General features: G+C 51.3%; 7 protein-coding genes across 7 annotated transcripts; 4 read left to right on the top strand and 3 right to left on the bottom strand.

Moving 5' to 3' along the window:
* Nucleotides 1-488: 488 nt before the first annotated feature.
* CkaCkLH20_09574 (uncharacterized protein) lies at nt 489-785 on the bottom strand (the record flags this gene model as incomplete). The annotated part of the gene is made up of 1 exon (XM_038892289.1): nt 489-785. The coding sequence occupies one exon, from the start codon at nt 783-785 to the stop codon at nt 489-491; it is 297 nt and encodes a 98-aa protein (XP_038742525.1).
* Nucleotides 786-1,223: 438 nt separating this feature from the next.
* Nucleotides 1,224-2,463, bottom strand: CkaCkLH20_09573 (FMN-dependent dehydrogenase; the record flags this gene model as incomplete). Its single annotated transcript, XM_038892288.1, has 2 exons — nt 1,224-2,058; nt 2,150-2,463. The coding sequence occupies 2 exons, from the start codon at nt 2,461-2,463 to the stop codon at nt 1,224-1,226; spliced, it is 1,149 nt and encodes a 382-aa protein (XP_038742524.1).
* A 6,907-nt stretch (nt 2,464-9,370) lies between these two features.
* On the top strand, nt 9,371-12,600 carry CkaCkLH20_09572 (uncharacterized protein; the record flags this gene model as incomplete). Its single annotated transcript, XM_038892287.1, has 4 exons — nt 9,371-9,802; nt 9,879-10,359; nt 10,421-11,233; nt 11,285-12,600. 4 exons carry the CDS (start codon nt 9,371-9,373, stop codon nt 12,598-12,600), a joined length of 3,042 nt encoding a protein of 1,013 aa, XP_038742523.1.
* Nucleotides 12,601-13,205: 605 nt separating this feature from the next.
* On the top strand, nt 13,206-14,812 carry CkaCkLH20_09571 (uncharacterized protein; the record flags this gene model as incomplete). The annotated part of the gene is made up of 3 exons (XM_038892286.1): nt 13,206-13,301; nt 13,357-13,478; nt 13,585-14,812. 3 exons carry the CDS (start codon nt 13,206-13,208, stop codon nt 14,810-14,812), a joined length of 1,446 nt encoding a protein of 481 aa, XP_038742522.1.
* A 146-nt stretch (nt 14,813-14,958) lies between these two features.
* CkaCkLH20_09570 (uncharacterized protein) lies at nt 14,959-15,994 on the bottom strand (the record flags this gene model as incomplete). Its single annotated transcript, XM_038892285.1, has 2 exons — nt 14,959-15,600; nt 15,653-15,994. 2 exons carry the CDS (start codon nt 15,992-15,994, stop codon nt 14,959-14,961), a joined length of 984 nt encoding a protein of 327 aa, XP_038742521.1.
* A 1,714-nt stretch (nt 15,995-17,708) lies between these two features.
* On the top strand, nt 17,709-18,743 carry CkaCkLH20_09569 (zinc alcohol dehydrogenase; the record flags this gene model as incomplete). Its single annotated transcript, XM_038892284.1, has 1 exon — nt 17,709-18,743. The coding sequence occupies one exon, from the start codon at nt 17,709-17,711 to the stop codon at nt 18,741-18,743; it is 1,035 nt and encodes a 344-aa protein (XP_038742520.1).
* Nucleotides 18,744-19,223: 480 nt separating this feature from the next.
* Nucleotides 19,224-20,173, top strand: CkaCkLH20_09568 (RTM1 protein; the record flags this gene model as incomplete). The annotated part of the gene is made up of 2 exons (XM_038892283.1): nt 19,224-19,395; nt 19,470-20,173. The coding sequence occupies 2 exons, from the start codon at nt 19,224-19,226 to the stop codon at nt 20,171-20,173; spliced, it is 876 nt and encodes a 291-aa protein (XP_038742519.1).
* Nucleotides 20,174-20,524: the final 351 nt, after the last annotated feature.

Below are 20,524 nucleotides of genomic sequence, written 5' to 3'. Positions count from 1 at the left end.
GCGCCGAAGCCCTTTTGTATGACCCCAACCCGATTTGAACGGATAACCTACTCGGCGGATTTTGGTTAGTTGCCTGACATTGGAAAGTGGTGTGGATAAGACGCTTACCTTTCGATCTGGAGTCGAACGCGCTACCGTTGCGCCATAGGGCCCTTGGTGATTTTAAGGTGTCGTGAGTTTCGCTTAAGATGCAGACAGGCCAGACCTAGGGTTCCGAGTTGTCTCGTGGGTCCACCCGCTTGCATATGGAGAAGACCACTTGTTGAACACATGGTAAAGATAATTACATGTAGTGGCCTAATTAGAAGAGCCGCTCTGACTCGCGGGAATCAGTCGAAATCTGGAGAGGTGTAACCATTCAATGTTGTAACACGGTGACGATTTATTCAACTACAGCAGAGACAAGAAACGCCCCCAATCCCCAGACTCCAGGAACAACTCAATTCCAACTTACCAAAACATCACCAAGAACCATCATTACTATCCTGCTACTGCTTCTCATCTTTGTTAGTCTTCTGGACATTCTTGACGCAACGGCACTTGGCAAGATCACAAGTCTGCACATCGGTGCCGAGGATCTTGGCGAGCTCCTCGTCAGTGAAGCAGGCACAAGCAGGGTGGCATCGAGAGCAGAGCTTGGTGTAAGTGCGGTACTTGGTGTCGTGGTGAGTGCAGCTAGGGTGGGGGAGCATGCGGAACGGACAAGTAGTAAGTCGATCCAGACGGCGGCAGATCTCTTTGCCGCAATTGGCACAAGTGTGAAGGATAACTGTAGTGGTGCACATTTTGATGGGAATGAGGTGTTTGGTAGTGGTTTTTGTTTCAATGGATGTTTTGGCTTGATCGAGTCGGTGGTTGTCTGCTAGAGATGATGGCTGAAGTTGAGTCGAGGGAAGCATCGCAGGCTCATTTATAAGTAAAGCGACCAAAGATGTTGTTCTTTACGATCAGTGAAAGAGTCTGAGAACAAAACTCTCTCATTGAACAGACAATAGAAACATTTAATAACTTCGCCAACGTCATTCAAGTCACAAGGTGTAGTCCGCTAGTCAATGACATTCGAAGTTGAACAAAGAAATTTTGATTTGAGGAGTGTCCATTTGCGGGTAAAAGCTATGTGCAGCTAGAAAGGAAATGTATGTACAGCACTCAAGTGGTATCATTGTATGTCATGCGAATCCCATGGCCAAATCTCCTCAATATCTCCCGTCTTCCCGGTACATCTAAGAGTACCAGTTGTTAGGGGTCCACTTGACGTAGCTGGCGTCGATCTTCTTGAGGTCCGGGACACCAAGGTTGGCAGCGTCAATGGCAAGCTCGTGCTTCATCATCTGGATGGCCTTGGTGACACCCTCCTCACCGTAGACGTTGGCGAACATGAAAGGGCGGCCGAGACCGACCGCCTTGACACCGAGGGCGAGGAGCTTGATGGCATCAACACCGTAGCGGACACCACCGTCGGCGTAGATCTCGATCTTGTTGAAGATCTCGGGGTCCTTCTCGTAGATCTCAAGAGCGACCTCGAGGGAGGAAGGGGAGCCGTCGAGCTGGCGACCGCCGTGGTTGGAGAGCATGATGGCGGGGACGTTGTTCTCAATGGCGGCCTCGGCATCCTCGACGCTCATGATTCCCTTGATGATGAAGGGGAGCTTGGTCATGTTGGCGAGGCGGTGGTACTCGTCCCAGGTGATATAGGAGTAGGAGGAGTCGGCGGAGCCAACACCGAAGCGGGCGGCACGGTGACGGTTGCCATCGGCGGCGGAGTCGACGGTGTAGACAACACCCTGAGCACCGGAGTCCTCGATCTGCTTGAAGAGAGCCTGGGTCTCGGTGTCGTTGGCAGTCAGGTAAATCTGCTGGAAAGCGACCTGACCCTCCTTCTTGACGGCGGCGATCTCCTCAATGGTCTTGGAGGCGTACAGAGAGGGCATGTACAGGATGTTCTCAGCGCCGGCGGCCTTCATCAGGTTGAGCTCGCCATCGGGGTGGGCGTAGCCAGCACGAGCGCAGGGGCTGATGAAGAAGGGGGCAGAGAAGTTGTGTCCCAGGATGGTGGTGCTGCGCGAGTCAGCATGTAAGTCTTTGATATGACGATATGCGCAGCCGTGGAAACAGTTCGTCCCAAGTGCTCGGAAAAGCTCAGACTTACTTCAGGGAAGACTCGATGTTGGTGATGTCAACCATGACACGGGGGCGGAGGCGGTAACGGTTGTAGACCTCGAGGTTGTTGCGGTACGACCACTCGCCAGCGGCACCGTTGCGGTAGTAGGTGTAGTTCTGGAGGGGGAGGTAGTTGCGAGCAGCGAAGTCGAAGTCGGGGAGGCCGACCATGTCGGCGAGCTCGGGCAGAGTGCCGACCTTCAGGTCGGGCAGAACGCCATCGATACCGGTATCCGGCTCGTTGAGGAACGGGCGGGCGGCGATGGCGCCGGACGCCAGAGCGGTAATGATAGCAGCGCGCATGTTGTCTGACAAAGAGTGAATAGTGGTGAGTAGTGACAGTTAGCACGGATGCGATGAAGGAGATCTTCGGATCAGCAAGACAGCGCGGCCCTACGAGGCTATTTATCACCCAAGCATAACACGACTACGTCGAGCTTTTCAGCCCCCCTCCCCTTACTATAATTCTCATGACCTTGGCATCACTCCGAAGCTCCAGTCCTGGCTCGCGTCCGCATTCGGGCAGAGCAGCGGGACAAGCGTCTGCACCCAAGTCCCCAGCTCCATGACGTGCGCCATGGGTGTTGTGTTGTTGAGCAGTGGACACATGCGCGCGCGGAAGCCCCGTCTAATGTTGCCAGTTGGGATGAGAGCATGTTCCCATCGCATGAAGACCCGAGCAGTCTGCATCCAGGGAAGACAGCTCTTGGCAAGCGGGCTGTCTTGAATTTTTTTCGGACATGTCGGGGTGGTACTCGGTACGCAGTAGTCTAAGCAAACTTGGACGGGCGGGTCGCTCCAGGGACCCAATGCGGAAGCTTGAGTGTCTTGTCACGAGAGAGTGACGGAGGGATTGCAGCGATGGCTCGAACTCAGATAGACGACGCTGGCCCGCTGCCAAGTGTGACGGTTTAAACAGTGTCTCCTAATCCGGGGTGAAGACCGTTATCAGATCTGAGGTGGTGGACCGTCAAGTACCGTCTTCGATCCCTGAACTGACGTATCAAATTGATGGACGCAAGACGGGATGGAGCCAGTTTCACGTTTTTTAACTGTGAGTTCCTGGTCTTCTGGTCTTCCCCTGACATTCTGACGCAGGGATGGGACGGGGAACTGACTCGCCCTGGCAGGAGACCTGCGAGCTTAATAACGGGCTGCTGTGGCTGAATAATAATTCAGCCAAGTAATGAGCCAAGTCGTGACAGCCCGCCCTCTGGGCTACGCGAGGGAGGAATGGACTCCGCTGTGGACAAGCGCGCGGGTGGTGACATTGAGCGTTGTTGGTTGTGGCTCTGCCAATCTCGTCCCGGAAGTCTGGATGAGACTGTTGGCCCGGTCCTTGAAGAATCCCACGTCACGGACAAACTGCTGCCCCGATTGAAAATGATCTGGGCCTCGACAGCTCGGTCGAGTTCCGTTGCCATGCAGAACGAAGCAAGAGAATCCCAACTTGTCCTCCTATTGCTCATGTCAAGCAACCCACGTGTAGCTCTATTCCGAAAGTCCCAAGGTCCGGTCTATTGGGCTTTGTCGTTCATCCCTCTGCTCCCCCTAATTGTTTGTTTTCTGTTTGTTGTTGAGTGAAAATCATGCTTGAATCGTCCGGTGTCTGAAAACATTTCTGAAGTTTCTTTTCACGAACAGGGATATGCCTCACCCGAGACACAGACACAAGAAGTAGGTCACATTTCCGCCCGATTCCAATGTTACCTACCTAATCAGTAATGACGTATCTCCAAAGCGAAATTTGGCTTGACAACTCCATCCTTTTCCCTCACTGGGGGCTTTTCCGAGCGTGGAAAAATGATCAAAAAGAATTCTCTGCTGGGTCATATTGACCAAATCCCGCTCATTCTATCGCGAATTCTCCCGATCCTCGACATGGGTGCTACTCCGAAAGGTGTTGACAGTCCGGACTTATCGCGGTCCAGCTAGCTCACCGCGCACGATGAAGTTCACCGTCCACGACCTTCCGGATCCAGTTTGTTTCCGTTGGGCAGAGGTGGCGACCGGGACGCGACACAACATCGTGGCTGAGCTGAGAGACAAGACTTTGTCTAAGAGAGAAGTCTTAGAAAATCCGAAGGCCACGTGAGGCACTGCCATTTGCCAAGTGACATCGAGTTCCGTGGCAGCCGACTGCTGCGACGTAGTCGCGTTGAGGCAGCCAGCCAAGCTTTTCCGCTCTTCTCTTTACCCCAACCGAGAACGAGGGGATTGACTCGCCTTGCGGATCTTGATGACAAAGATCAGCGCAAGACAGACAACGACTATTGTTTTCTGTGTTACCGCCTGATGTTTATGTCTTATTCGTTATGTTGTCTCGAGTCATCAGTGCCTAACTGGAGAGAGAAGCTCGAAGTCTCTGTCAAGTTCCATTCCCGTTCCGTACCAAAGAACTAACATCACCCTTCTCCGATGATCTTCAAAGCAGAACCACAACTCTGCAGTAGTGCTGGTCGATTTTGCAGTCAAGCGCTATTTGTCAATCATCCCCGACGCCCTACGCATATGAAAGACAATCAAGGTGACATATTGCTCATAGCCCATGCATATATTGCTCAACCCGGATTATCACCGTGCGGTGAGCAATTCTTTTGGAAGGTGGGAGTGCGTCGGGATCGCCAGACCCATCGCTTCTATCGCAAGATCCATACTTCCAGGCGTGCGATCCAACTTTGTGGCTCGGAATTGGATATCCCGCCCGGAGCTCTTTTCACTTCCATGTCTATAGTTGCACTCAATCGGCAAGCCCATCTTTTCGTTGCAACATCTATCGGTACGGAGTACTATTCTGATTCCATTCACAGCTCCGAACGGGCGGACAACCGAGAGATAACGCCTAGCGAGCCCGAATCGATCTCGGTCGACCGCCGATCGCCCGAAGCCCCCAAAGCGCCTTTCGGACCACGATGGCAGTCGACGGATCCGGTGGATAACGCTCCTTCATCGGACATGATGCCCGGGACGGTTGTGGGCCACGGGAATTTCCCGCGACCGTCCCCTCCAAAGTCCCGAGTTCAGACCGATGCCTCACCGACCGAGACGCATGTTCATCCTTCTTTGTGCGAATGAGGAAAGCGAATAGCGGACGACCATGGCGAAGAAGGCAACTGCAATCTCATGTCCGCTGCCAAGCGGTCTGGACTGACAAGCGACCGACCAACTGCCTGCTGTCATCTTCAAAGATCAAACCGTGGGTGTGGGCAAGGCGGTATTGCTTGTGTCCACACTAATGAAACCTGGCCAGGGGAGCAACATATTGATCTACGAATCTAGTCCAGGTACCCGACCGCTTGCCCACTCACGCACGACCTGTCCCGTGGAATCAAGGATTTCCAGGTGGATTCTCAGCAATTATTAGGCACAAGGAGACTCCGTCAGCACCTTCCAGAAGGTTAAATCCGCCCTGTGATTTAAATGTGACCTGATGCCCTGGTTTTCGGTCGAAGCGATGGCACTCTGCAGTCGTCCTTGCGCAGGTTTCATCCCCCGCAACATCCACGACTTGGCAAAATGAACCGCAAAGACGGGCGCCCGTCGCAGATTGAATTCTTTTTAGCTCAAGTGTCGCTATTCTTGGTGGATGCGCGAAGAACTTGGTAAGTTGTTGTTGGTAGGTGTTTTTTCTATTCAAAACCGGGACACAGGCTATTTATTTCGAGACGATGAAGAAAGTTGCGAAGTGAAAGGCATGTGAGCCCGCAATTATGACGAAAACGTCACTGAAACCTCGCTTTCTTCGGACATTGGCTATGGTCTCCGCGGTTTCCGTGGTCTTGCTGGATGATAGAGCCTCCTGCGTTGACTCAAACTGAGGTGAGTTAAGTATTCGTGAAGAATTTCATTCGTCCACAACATGCATGCAATCGCGTATGAATTCCCTGGTGTAGCATCATTACGGTCAAGGCCAAAGATGCTGTACACGTGAGAGTACTTCCAAGTGCGGCTATGGGGCTTCTATGAACCTGCTATGCAATCGCTTTGGGCGGCTTGGGCTATGCAGCCAGAATAATAACGGGCTCTGAGGTGTTTTCTCAGTAATCTTTTGAATCTAAGGAGAGTAAAGGGTTGTAAGTGGCTAGACATAATTGCAGGAGTTGCGCAGCCTTGCAAAATACGCGAATTAGGTCAAAAGAAAACGAAAGCTTGCGCATGTTTAGAAATCCGAGCCCCTTTCTCCATACTGCTCAATACAACTCAACCATTTTGAGCCCCTTTCCTGTCCATGAATGGATCGATCCACAGTGAGATACGATAACCATGATGCCAAGATTGCTCCCTAACTCGGCTTTTGTTATCTATTGAGCTCTTTCCTATTCAGAAGCCTCGCTCGGTAGTTGTCCGTACGGGGGATGATTGAAACGTGTTGGACAAGAGCTTGAGGGCTTTTTGAGGCAAGGTTAAAATGATGTCAACGTGCTAGTAGCAAGATGTGACCAAATACATGTACCGCTCTTACGAACGACAGGTCTTTCGGTATTTGCCTAAGAAGCATGGTGCTGAGAGATGGAGGTTTTGATCTACTTCTGCCTGTGAACACCTGGAAAGCTGCTGCTTTTGAGGTCTAAAACTTTGCTCAAATAAGATTCCAGGCAGTCGTGGCGTTCGAGGCAAAAGAGGTTGTTGCCACCGTATCAACCCTTTTCGTCGCTTGGGGCACGATCTATCAGGGTGTTTCAATGGGATATATCTATCGGGGTGGAGGACACATCTAACCCAGCATTAATGAGAGTTTCCCTCCAGTCTTTACATCGGCAAAAGCCCGTTCGGCAGAGAACCGATTCTTGATCGAGTTTGGAAAGAAATTCGAAGCAATATGGCTTTACTTGATCTCCCTCTCGAAGTTGTGGAGTTCATTATCCAGGGGACCATCCCGGAGTCCATCGAAAGTGTCGCACTCGCATGCAGAGCGTTGTACGCTGCAAGCAAGCCTTTTCTTAAAGGCCACAATCATCTTCGCAAGCGATATCGGCGCTTTGAATTCTCGCGGTACACAAGGGTGGATGACCCTTGGTAAGATTTGTTTTTCTTTTCTTTTCTTCATGCAGCCAGTTTCGAGATGCTAACCTTGGCATTTGGCTCAGGGGGCCCGGTGAGCGTCATTGGGATCCGGTCACGACGGAAACTGGCATCCAAGTGACAAGTACGCTCGATTTGATTGGGGAAATTGTACGCAATCCGATCATCTCTCGGTACATCATAAAGGCGGACCTGAGGCATAACGATGCCTGGGAGAATGTCCCGCGTGAAGTTGACGCCGAACCTGCGGACTATCGTGATCACGGCGAGCCTCACTTTCCCTTCATCAAGCACGACGACACCATCAGTGGCATGCGAGACTTGTTGCATAATTCTCCATATATCATCGAAGCCGGCCAAGATCCGAGCTTGTGGTTGCGTGCAATGCTCTGGAATGTAGGCAACTATGGAGACGTTTTCCTGCTTACTCTACTCCCAAACGTGCGGGAAGTGGCGCTACCAGATAACTTGTCTGTTTATCCGAGATTTGAGACCAACGACAACGCCCGGTATTATTATGCAAAACGTTGCATCTGGCCTGTCTTTGACGCAATCGTGCGACGGGCTAATGACTCGACTATCGCAGATGCCAGTCTGTCTCGACTGGAAACTCTTCTGCCTTCGGGACCTGGAAAATACAGCCGCAAAGCGATGACGGATAAGACACCCATTCTTGCCATCGGCTCGCTTCGTGAGGCGTTCGTTAGCAGCTGTCTTAGCCTCATGACCGAGACCGGGTTTCCTTTTCATTCCGAATATACTGAGCATAGCCCTCTCTTAGAGAGACTGGAGCTTTTGTGCTGCTCATTCGGCTCCAGAGAAATGCGGGAGCTTCTGTCTCGTATGCCCAAGCTCAAATATTTTCACTATGCCCACGATCCCAAGTTCGATGATTGGGGCATCAATCTCAACTCTTGGAGTATGATCAACACAATTATGGAATGCGCTGGCGATACCCTGCAAGATCTGTCTTTATGGATGATGAAGAACTGGGACACAGCAGGACAGGTGCCCACAAACATGAAAGGCTTCAAGAAGCTAAAGTCATTACATATTGACGGATTCATGCTCTTGGGCTCAAACTTCAGATCACCCTACAACTTTTATCATCGTTCTGCATCAGGTATCAGAGAAGCCGTAAACGTACGAGCGCTTGACCTTTTCCCAACCTCCCTCGAGAAGGTCCATTTCCAGTTTCAAGGCATGAAGCCCACCCCGGACGGTGTCTTCAAACTCAGAAAATGTTTGCAGGTCTTCTTTGAAGGCTATGTGAAAGAAAGAGAAGTCAAGTTGCCGAACCTGAAGGAAGTCATTATCGAGGTTTGCGAGGCGAATATGAGCCTGAGCCTCAAGAAGGAGCTAGAGTTAATGGGAATTAAGGTCATGCTGGCGCCACAGTGTCCACCCCCCGCTTACGTTGTGGACTTCTCCAGACGGTTTGGAGTGGGCGATAGGTATCTTGCCTTGCATGGTTTAACATATAGCAGTATCTCTTGTTAAGGTCTCGACCTTGCGAGGGTGAGGCTATTCACGGGGGCTACGACGGATACTTGGAAGATTATTGAGGATTAGTCTCATTGTTTTCAGATCAATGATATTTTGTGATTTTTCCAATAGAGCGTAAAGAAAAAAAAATAAATGCTGTCTTACATTACGCAGGAAATTGCCGTTGTAGGTATTGGGTGATTTCGAATAGTTCGCTCACCGCAGCAAAGCCAACTACCGACTGAAAATTTCCGATATTATCATGCATGCGCTTCTCCGCGTATGTTGAGATCTTGCATTTCCCCGCATCAATGCATACATTGTTGGCAGTGATCGACGTGACCGGCCGTATGGGCAGCATAGCCGTGTTACTTCAAAAAATCCATCTTATACGCGTATTCGTACGCAACTTGCCCCTCACCCACTAGCTGGAGAGTTGTCAACCCGTCCAGCAAATACCGAGGTGCGGCAGTATCCTTGAAATTATTCGAGTGGCTCGCCAGTATTTCGACCGAGGCGACGAGAATACCAAATAGCCCCTCTTTCAGGCATCCAAGAGGCAAGACTAACATGGATGACAACCTGAACGTTCTTAAGCAGCTCCATCGCCATCATGCAGCAAACACTCTAAGGCTTGATCCATTAGCCTTAATCAGTGTCAAGTTTCTGAGTATTTTATGCTACTCGTTTCGTTATTGAAGCAATGCGTCACATAGGTTTCTTGCTCGGCATCCTCGAACTGCTGGCAAGCAGTTGCCAGGCTCGTTCTCACTCGCAGGTTCACGATGACTTTGTCGATCCTCCTTCTACCCAAAGGCCAAGGTTCAGGTACTGGCTTCCGGACGGAAGTATTGATGTCGAGGCAGTCAAGTCGGACATCACATCTGCGGGGAGCATCGGATCTGGAGGTGTCGAATTCCTCCCTTTCTACAACTACGGTGGCTCACTTGGCCCACCGCCTGAAGGAGTCGACTGGTCTACAGCTGGCTTTGGGACCCCGGCACATGTCAAATTGTTTCTTGCCGCTCTGGAAGCCCACCAAGAAGCGGGCTTGAGAATGGACTTCTCATTTGGTCCCAACCAAGGACAGGGCGTACCCGCTCATCCAAGCGATGAGGGGCTTCAATGGGATCTGGTCAGTGTCGATGTTAAAGTTAACATAAATCCTCGAAATCTCTGAGACCTAGAGTGCTAATCAAAAGACATTTTAGTTTGCTGAGACGAGGACCATTGCGGGTGGAAACGACTTGAACGGGACCATTCCAGGCTGGGGAACCGGCGAGCTTGTTGCTGCAGTTTCTGCTGTCGTCTTAGCTCGAACGAACGTGACTCAGAATGTCACATCAGCCATTGGTATGCAGCAAATCTGGTGGGAAGAGCTGGTGCTCAAGAGCAACTCTCTCCGCGACATCACTCCTTCGATCTCCCCTACCGGAGAGATGAATGCTAGTTTTCTGAACGCCTCGTCTGGCGAGCCGGATCAAGAATTGTTCTTCTTCTATCAAAAGCTTTCAGGCAACAAGAACCTTGAGTTTGAGTCTGAGTCGAACGAAACAGACACGATATGGGATAACGGCTCTTATGTCGTGGATCACTTCAGCGCCGCGGGTGCCCTGACTGTTAGGGATTTCTGGGAGCAGCACATGTTCGTCGACAATATCAAAGATCTGTTGATGGAAGTAGGCCACTATGGTAAGTCGTTGCAGGAAAGTAGTTGGTACTGCGATTGTTCATGACTGACCTGATTCTCCAGGATGGGAAGACAGCATGGAGATTCGTTCCAACATATCATGGACTCGCACTCTGCCTGAGAGATTCCTCAAGAAGTTTGGATATCGAATGCAGCCCTATCTGCCTCTCATTATGTTTGCCAACAACAACATCAACCTCCAGAGTTCGGAGCCTGGTCATACCCGATGTTTCCTAGACACCGAAGATAGAGGCCAAGGTTATGTCAACGACTACCGAGCTGCACTTGCCGAAGGATACCAAGAGTACCTGGCTACTCTGTCAGAATGGCTTCATACTCTCGGCCTCGAATTGTCCGCACAGGTTTCGTACAACATGCCCATGGATATGGAAGCGTCGATCCCCTTCGCCGACGCCCCCGAGTGCGAGAGCTTACAGTGGCGCGACAACGTCGATGGATACCGACAGTTCTCGGGACCGGCGAACTTGGCGAGGAGAAACGTCATCTCAAACGAGCTCGGTGCCGTTTTTGGCCGCCCATACAGTCTTGCCATCCCGGAACTCCTCTTCATGATGAACCGAGCTGTGTCAGGTGGCGTCAACCAGTTTGTGATACATGGACAGGCCTACTCGGGCAACTACCCGCAGACAACTTGGCCCGGGTATACTGCGTTTAGATACTATGTTTCTGACCTGTATTCACCGAAGCGACCTGACTGGGACAATGGGCTGAAGGCCGCCTTGAACTACATGGCTCGGGTCCAGCATATCCAGCAGAAGGGGATTCCGCGTACTGATGTTGCTTTCTACAACAAGCAAAGTGTATCGGATCCAAATGCAGCAACTATATACCACGAAGAAGATTTGGTTTCCCAAGGTAAGTTCAGATGTCATTGATAAGTCGTTTACTATCTGACGAGTTGATCAGGATGGTCGTACACGTACTTGTCTCCTGATAATTTCGCCCTGCCTCAAGCGCACGTTCGCGACGGACTGCTCGCTCCAGACGACGCACGATTCAAAGCAATGGTAGTACTTGGGTCTCAAAACCTTACTTACCCATCTCTTTTGGAGATCACCGAGTTTTCCAAAGCTGGGTTGCCAATCATCCTAGCTGGCGGCACCCCTGTTCAATATCTCTCTGGAAGCAAGACGGCCAACCAAACCAGCTCCTTCGATGCGGCGATGAAAAAATTCATTCTTCTAGAGAACGTTTATCAAGTTGATGAAGGGGATATTGCCGCCAAACTTGGCTCACTTGGTTTACAACCACGCGTGGGTGTTCGAACAAATGGCACCTGGTACACCACCTGGAGAGAGGAGCCAACCAGGGGAGCAGCTTATGCTTATGTTTTTGGAGATACCCGTCCGGCTTCTGGGGAGATCATCGTCCAGTCTCTTGGGGCCCCTCATTTCCTAGATCCTTGGACCGGTACTCAGGAGCCGGTTTTGCACTACAGAACTGAAGGGCTGTCGACGGTTATCCCGCTAGGACTCACTGGCAACCAGACCAAGATCATCGGCTTTCTTGATGATGCGCTTGAAGAGGTTCAGACGCCAGGACTCTACGCTACAGAACTTTCAGCAGATGTTTTGGGACAGAGGGCGGAGAAGGATGCCATCATCTTCCATGTCGCTGCCTCAGCGTCATCGACAATTGTTCTGTCGTCCGGCAGAAAGGTATGCCATCAAAGCGCGGCTCCTAATGCGTTCAACCTGAACTCATGGCAGCTTGTGCTCGAACACTGGGAGGCTCCAGAGGACATGACAGATGCTGCGACGGTCGCCATTAAGCGCAACACAACCCATGAGCTAGAAGACTTGATCTCATGGACAGAGATCCCAGCCGCGACAAACACTTCTGGCATTGGCTACTACTCTGCGAACTTCACCTGGCCACCTGCCTCAGCAGTCGCCAACAATGCAACACTTGGCGCATATATCCAGTTCTCGCCGGCTTTGAATGCGATTACACTGGAAGTCAACGAAGTGCGTCTGCATCACTTGGATCCGACCGATCCTGTTGCTGATATTACGGAGCAACTGGTCAATGGACAAAACCACGTGGTTGCGATAGTTCCTAGCACGATGTGGAACTACGTGCGCAGCATTCTCCCCGATATCGACAACGGAGGTCTGAGCCCGATTGGTGATACACTTGGTGTTGAGATTCCAAAGACTGAGAACGGACTGGTGGGCGCCGTGAGCATCATACCATTTGAGGCGCTGCGGATCACCATCTGAAAGGTTATCAAGATGGCTATGAGACGTGTTCAACTCATTCATGCTGTAATAATTTCGCATTCTTATCATAACTAGCCAAGGAAATGTCAAGAACCTAGCTGTTGGGAGCTGTCAAATGCGGTAATGAGTGCGATGATGGGAGCGGACTGCTGCACAGCTCAGCGAGGCGCAGCTCTGCACCAGGGCTCACAGAAGAGGAGAAAACACCTCCAGACAGCGAGAACAGGGCGGAAGAATCTGCCTGGTGATGCTTAACAATTAAGGGCGCATGATCACCGACCGCTCGAGTCGGGCACTAGCATCTCACTCCGGGGTCGGGACGCTAAACCTGTTTCTCACAACACCAACTGCATCTGGTAAAACCAACCACGCGATTCTGCTGGGCATCCTATCAGCTGAATGCAAATGAATGCGGCAATTTTGTTAGGCAGACTCACGGTGAGCGGTGCGGGATGCGGAAGGGCGCCGCTGTCAACCCGTGCAAGCGACTTGGCATACCTCTCCGAGACATCGTTCGACCAGACCTTGACCTGCCGACTATATTACAAGTTGAGAAGGACACCAACTTCCAGTCATCTAGCTCAGGACAACAATTAAATATCAAAATGACTATCGAAACTGAAAAGATGGATCTAATCACTGTGTTCGAAAACCCATGGCCCGCACGCAAGGACCACATCTTCCTTGAGATTGCCACGATTGTCAGTGTTCCCATATCGATTCTCAAGAAACCATCCGTTGCTAACATCACATAAGAGGCACCTCGAACTCATGGAAATTTTCCTCAGGCTCATGCCGTACATGCGAAAGAACGAAGAAAATGAGATTCATGTAGAGACCCTCGTCTACATGGAATGGCGCTACGTCAACTACTTGAGGTTTCTCAGCATCCACGGAGTGGCTCCCAATGACTGCCCACCACCATGGTATCAATTTCTCCCGATTCTGCCACGAATTTGAAGAAAACACTAACAGACTTGCAAGGGACGTCGCAATCATTTGGTACTGCCACCTCCTCTCGCCATACTCGTTCCATCGCCACCTATGGGACAGCAATCACCTGTCTTTCGGCTTGAATCATCACCAGTTCCCCTTGCAGAAGCTGCTGAGTCTGTACAAGTCCGGAAAATGGTCTGACCGCAAAGCGCAGAAGAAGTGGGATGACTGGAACCGCCAGGAGAAGAACCGCAGCCCCAACCTTCCATTTCAACTATGGCCCTTCGCGCCGTGGGAGACACCCCCGCAGAAGTCAAACTTGCTCTCCCGGATTTTTCGCAAGTCTTCGTCAGATCAGAGGGAGGAGAAGGAGGTCGAGGAAGAGCTGCAGGTGCACTTCTTCGGAACATTGTGTCGGCCAAATGGCCCGATGAGCATCGGACTACCCGGCTACACACGTTGGAGGACACGCGAGAACCCAATCCATTGCGTCTACCGCGCACGGCATTCCCAGCGCGGAGATCGCTGTCAGCTGAGACCATGGTCCAAGGTGCAACAACTTCAACAAGTTCTCAGCCGGCAGTATATTTTCTGGAAGACGGTGATCAGCGCTCGCGATTCCAACCCGAATTACGCTTCGAAGAGCGCCCTACAAAAAGATCTCATTGACTATGAACGATTCATCAAACTCCTCGGGCAACCTCCGCCCCTGAAGAAGACACCACAAAGCGGCGTGTGGAGAGTTGACATGGACGCGATACCAGCACAGCGCGACGTCAAACTGGGCGTGAGGAACCGAGAATTTGTGCCGCCTAACCTGACCATCGACCTCATATGGCACACCCACCGACTATACCCAGCAAGCTACTGGGTCTGGAGCTTCAACACTGCGGGCGGGCTCATTGACTACATGCCGAGTCGTTCTGCCCTGACGGCGAAACAAATTCTGAACGAAACTCAGAAGGAATGGAAAAGACAAAACGAGTCTGGGTACGACGAGCAGTATTCACTGCATGAGAGTGATTTGGACGGGTATTTCCCAGATGCTGCGGTGGTTCCTGTAGGACATCCGGCTCGGGCGAAGGCGCGCTACATTCTGGGTGGTATGAACCCGGTGAAGGAATGGAAAAGGAGAACGAGAGGACAATACTGTGTGTTTGAGGGTGTCTATGTCTCATTTGATGGAGGTGGTTTCGATAGCGGGTCTGGTGGAGGGGATGGAGGTTGTGGCGGTGATGGAGGAGGTGGAGGAGGAGGGGGAGATGGAGGAAGTTGAGAGATTGGTACAATTGTGGTCCTCACGTAGTTTCCAAGAAGATGTAGAGAGAAGAGACATGTAGTTAATAGTTTCTCGATTCAAGGAGTCATTCAGGGCTAAAAACATGTTTCTAACTGTCCTGTTCAAGAACGCTGATGCTCTGATTATGAACAGCTGGTGAGCGAATGCTTGCTGAAGAAGTCCATGATATAGCTCGAGGCATTGTAAGACGCCGGTCCGTCGCCATGGTCCTCATTATCAGTATTCTTGCCCGTGTAAGGCCAGCTGTGGTCCACATCCTGCTCGAAGACATGAGAAACCAACCCCTTCTTAGCACCAGAGCCCCATTCATACAGCTGCGCCCGAGATGCGATGTTGGTCACAGCCGGCGTCTCTCCAAGCCCGTCACGGACTGCCCACTCCGTAATCCAGTGGAAAACATCCGGCAAGCACGCACCACGCCGGTCGCCGCCCGCGTATGGGATAGTTCCGTCACTTCCACCATGGAACTCGATAATAGGAACATCGGATCGCCCTGGAGTGCAAGGAATCTCGACCGTCTTAGGCTGGCAATCGTCTACACCTTCGATGTAGTAAGAGCCGGACACCGGAGCAAAAGCTGCGAAGCGGGTCGATAGTTGTTGGTGGCATGCGGCGAAGTTGGTGAAGCCACCACCATTGGACTTTCCGGTCATGAATACGCGACTCTTGTCGATGCAGTAGGTGGACTCCAAGTCGTCGAGGACGGTGTTGGTGTAAAGCACGTCATTACGCTTTGTGATGTTGGGGACACTCTCCCATCGTTCCTGCAGACAGGTTAGTCGGTCTTTCGGCGATTATCATTCTTTTCTGCATTACCTCGTAGCCTCGGAGATACACCACGATATGATCGGTGTTGAATTCCGGCTTTTCTAACCGATCCAAATTTCTCTGGCTTCCTGGGGTTCTTGTTCCGCCGTGGTACGAGAAAATAACCGGGTTCGGGCTGTTTGTTTTGTACCCAGGCGGAATGAATAACAGATAGTTTCGGTCCCGTCCTTCGTCGTCCGTGTAGGGTATGTTGTACTCGTTTCCGGGTTCCCGGTCACTTGGCAGCTCTTTGCTACATCCCTCGGACGACACCTCTCGTTTAGGAGTCTCCTTTATCGCTGCAGAGGCGCAAAGCCCGGCCAACAGGGTGACGGTAAAAACGTTGACCATCGTGAAGCGCGAGGATGAAGATCGGTTTGGTTTGTGGTCAGTGTTATCGAATGGCAGGAGGAACTCGATTTTTTTAATACTGGACGAACGAAATTAAAATGCTGACGATGATGCAGTTGAGGGCTTTGACGGAGCCTAGAGGGTTAGTGCATCCTTCAATGTCACCAACCACGGGAAACTAACTAATCCGAGCATTGCGACTCCTTCAACCAAGCAAAGCGACTTCTTCGTCGTGAGAATACAATAAACAAAGAAGGAGCTTTGCGCTCTCGAATGAGGTAATCGACCGGGAGCGGTCAACAGACTTGGTTTTGCCTTCCTTGACTTATCTATTGTTCTTTTGCTTGAAAGTTCGCTGGGCAAGTCCAACGCCCATCGTGCTTGTGCGAGTCAGCGGGTAGAGATGCCGGCTGGTTGCCGTGGGGCGTAAGCCCACGCGCCCGCAGGATCCCGGGATTTTTGGGCAATCGATGCCGTGTTGAGAACCGGCTTACAACACTAATAGGCATCCAGCATTTCTAGTCTCCGTCGGGACCGAGGATCACGTTCAATCATGTTTGGGGCTACGCCATGGTCAATCATTTCTGTAATTAGAGGAGACCCGGACGGCATCCCGGCATCGCCAGCCCCGTGAAGCGAGTGATGCTTATTTTGGCTCTAGGGAATGATCGCTGTGGAAACGAGGTAGAACGAGTTGCTTACGTGGTCCAGAGCCGCTAGACACCACAATCTGGGAATCGTGCGCGAATTCTTAAAACCTTAAGGAATCAAAGAAGCATTCACCGTTCCCTTAATTAGAAATTCGCGAAGCAGTAGGTGTTAATGTTCCTGAAGGCGGCCGTCAGAATGCCACGCCACAGTTCCAGGTTCTTCGCCATCACCTTGGAGGGCAAACTTTTGCTGTACCTAGAAACCGACTAAGGAAACTTTCAGCAAATTGAATTATAAACGTGTGATCGCTAGGTATGGCGAGTTTCCAATAGGGCTAGAAAGATACGGGTCGATGTATTCATTGTATTTCGCAGCGATTTGCGATCGTCTCCTTGCTCATGCACGTAGCCAAGGCTGTTGCTTTGTCTGAACACCTATTGCCTACCCTGGGGATTCTGTCACGGATTGCTATGTAATTCAAATGCTCATAATTCACCCAGACCAGTTTTTAGCAACGATAGCTCTCTCCTCATGCATCTTGCTAAAGCATCGGAGTTTTCGCGGGAAACATTTCCCCTTCTACCGAAAGAGGACAATAAGAATCGCAATTCGAATCATTTCGCGCGGGAACCAATCCACTCGGAGCGGATGGTAGCGATTGCCTGCGGAGATTGCCAGCGTCCATGACTGACTACTTGGGCAGTTGTCATGCCCGTGATGGTATCTAATATCGCGGCTGAAGGACGCGGAAAAAGAAAACCTCGCCGATATCAATACGAACGCGAACGCGACGAGTGCCGCTCTTGGATCTGTTTCTCAATCGGAGCCGGAGCAATCCCGGTGACTTAACGGAGGCATCTGCCGGGATGTGGGGCAAAGTCCGCTCCGCTTACCCACCCTATTGCGGTGCATCAAAGCGTGCGGAGAAGCTGTCTCGGCGACATTATCAGACCATACGTAGTATTCAACTTAGACACATAATTGCATCGATAGTCGCGCAAAACATCGCTTCTTTTCCCTCTCCTTCGTTTACCGACCACCAAAACCTCTACACAGCGCAATCATGCCCGAGACAATGAGAATCTGGCAATACTCAACCCTCGACCGTAACCTCGAGGACTGCCTCACGCTGAAGGAAGATGCGCCCATTCCCAGCAAAAGCTCGCTTCGCAAGAATGAGCTGCTCGTCGAGGTCATCAGCGCGTCTCTCAACCCCGCCGATTACAAGGTCCCGGCAACGCCAGTCATCGGCCGCTTGATGGTCTCGCGTCCGGCGACCCCAGGCATGGACTTTTGCGGACGCGTCGCCGGCAAGCACCCGTCAAACACCGCTTTCGAAGAGGGTCAGATCGTCTTTGGAGGTCTGGCGATGATCAACCAGCGAGGAGTCCTGGGGCAGTTCATCGTCATCGACGGCGCAGTCTGCGCACCCCTACCGAAGGGCATCGACCCTGATCAAGGAGCTTCGGTGGGAACCGCGGCGACGACGGCTTACCAGTCACTCATGCCTGATAAACTAAAGCCCGGTGCCAAGGTCTTTATCAACGGCGGTAGTGGTGGGACTGGAACCTGGGGTATTCAGATCGCAAAAGCTTTGGGGGCTGAAGTGGTGACTACATGCTCGACGGCAAACGTGGATCTGTGCCGACAACTCGGCGCTGACGAGGTCATCGACTACAAGACAGAAGACGTCCTCACAAACCTGAAGGCACGAGGTAATGTCTTCGATCTCGTCATCGACAACGTGGGCAGCACCGCCGGTCTGTACGACAACTGCAGTCGCTACTTGAAGAAGGGAGGCACTTTCGTCTTGGTTGGCGTTGGCCCGAACGTGACGCTGTCCGGAATCTTCTGGACGCTGGCAAAGCAGGTTCGTCCGACTATTCTGGGAGGTGGAGGGTTCTACTTCGTTCAGCAGAAGAATACAACGGAGTACTTTCAACGCCTCGGGAAGTGGATGACCGAGGCAAAGATGAAAGCGGTGATCGACTCCGAGTTCGCGTTTGAGGACGTCCCCGAGGCCTACAGGAAGCTCAGAGAAGGGCGGACTAAAGGCAAGATAGTGGTTCATGTCGGTAGTAGGGGCGATGCTGCGTAAGAAAAGGGTATTGACCCTGGCGTCAAGCTGTTTGATTGTTCGTGCTTTTGTCCCCTGATACCATAATAATTGCAAGCCTTAGTCAAATTTGAACAGTAAATCATCGTGGATAGCAAAATCTCCTCAGTCCCTTGCCAATCACCATGCAGTGCCTAAGTATGGAAACGTTGCAGGGAAGTCGTGGGTTTGCGCAGGTTCGGAGTAGAGCTGGCCAATGACAGAAGCTCAAGTGCGAGACGCAGAACTAGGGATGCGCGTATTCATCACCAACTACAGGTATCTCTCACATCCCTTCTCAACAGAGATAAGAGTCTTGAACATTGGTTCGAGCTCAGATAGCTCTGTATGATACGAAGCTGACGAACTTCCAAATTATTTGAGAAAATTAAATCCTCGTTCACTTTCGTTCTTTCCCACTTTCGTCTGCTTTTACCTCTCAGATTTATCTTTTACTTCTTTGGACCATCAGACTGAGCAGACATGGCTGTTCTCGAACCTTATAAGCATGGCTACTACCTCTGGAAATACATCCCATCTCTCCCAGTCGCGGTGATCTTCTGCATTATCTTCCTCCTCACGGCATTCGCATACGCCTACAAGATCTGGAAGACCCGCGCCTGGTTCTGCATCCCCATGGCCATTGGCGGCTACAGTAAGTTGACTCTTGAGTCCAGAATCGCGTCAAAAAAAAAACGACAAAAATACTGATCTGAATGGCCTGTGCAGTGCAATTCCTCGGGTACGCCTTGCGAGCCGCCGCCCATAACAGGACTGGCAAGCTGATGCCCTTTGTCGGATCTCAAAACAACATTCTCCTGGCGCCCGTCTTGTTCGCCGCTTCGATTTACATGACTCTCGGCAGGATCATCATCAACGTCAACGGCGAGAAGTTTTCCATCATACGGCCCTCAAGACTCACCAAAGTGTTCGTCACGGGCGATATCTTGGCCCTCTCTATACAGGGCTCCGGCGCCGGGTTGATGGTGGTTAGCGAGTATGCCAAGATCGCCCAGGGCATCGTCGTCGCCGGCTTGGTCTTTCATATCGTCGTCTTCGGAGTGTTCTGGACGACAGCCTGGACCTTCCATTCGCGCATTAAAAAGGACCCTTGTTTCCACGACATCGATATTGAGATCAAGTGGGAACAGACCCTTCGCATGCTCTATGCGACGAGCGGGTTGATTATGGGAAGATCCGTGTTCAGGATTATCGAGTTCATCATGGGAAATGATGGCTACCTTCTCAGTACGGAGTGGCCGCTGTACATATTTGATTCGATTCCGATGTTGGCCGTGATGTGGATTTTCTGGTATTGGTTTCCATCGTCGGTGGGTAAGAACATCAAGGGTCGATGGATCTCTGCCCTGTCATCCAATAACCTTGTTTCTCAGACCGAGAACTTGGAGCTGCGCCATATTGCAAAGGCTTAGAGCTTCGGGCGGATCAAGGCAGTTTGGCTTGCCTTACTGGAATCTAAGTGTATGATAAAAGGATCAAGGATAGGGGACTTGGGGGAGTTGGTTCCCATTTCTTCGTCATAATTCAATCGATGTCTAGAGATGGAGCGAGCACGCAGAAAATGTAGACCTAGCTTTTGCTGGAAACTTTCAGTCTTTTCGTCGACTTGATTATGCCAAATGAAATTGTATGGTCATGTCAAGCCTAGGTGCCTTCATGTTGGGTTGGTGATATCTGAAATACACGCCAAGTTCTCCCCTTCTGTGATTGGACAAGAGTCCGAGCATACAGGAGAATAAGAGAAAACGACTCAGCCTCAGTAA

The sequence above is a fragment of the Colletotrichum karsti genome, assembly GCF_011947395.1.
Source record: "Colletotrichum karsti strain CkLH20 chromosome Unknown Scaffold34, whole genome shotgun sequence".
NCBI classification, from domain to species: domain Eukaryota; kingdom Fungi; phylum Ascomycota; class Sordariomycetes; order Glomerellales; family Glomerellaceae; genus Colletotrichum; species Colletotrichum karsti.
This window is presented reverse-complemented; position numbering and strand designations above follow the sequence as displayed.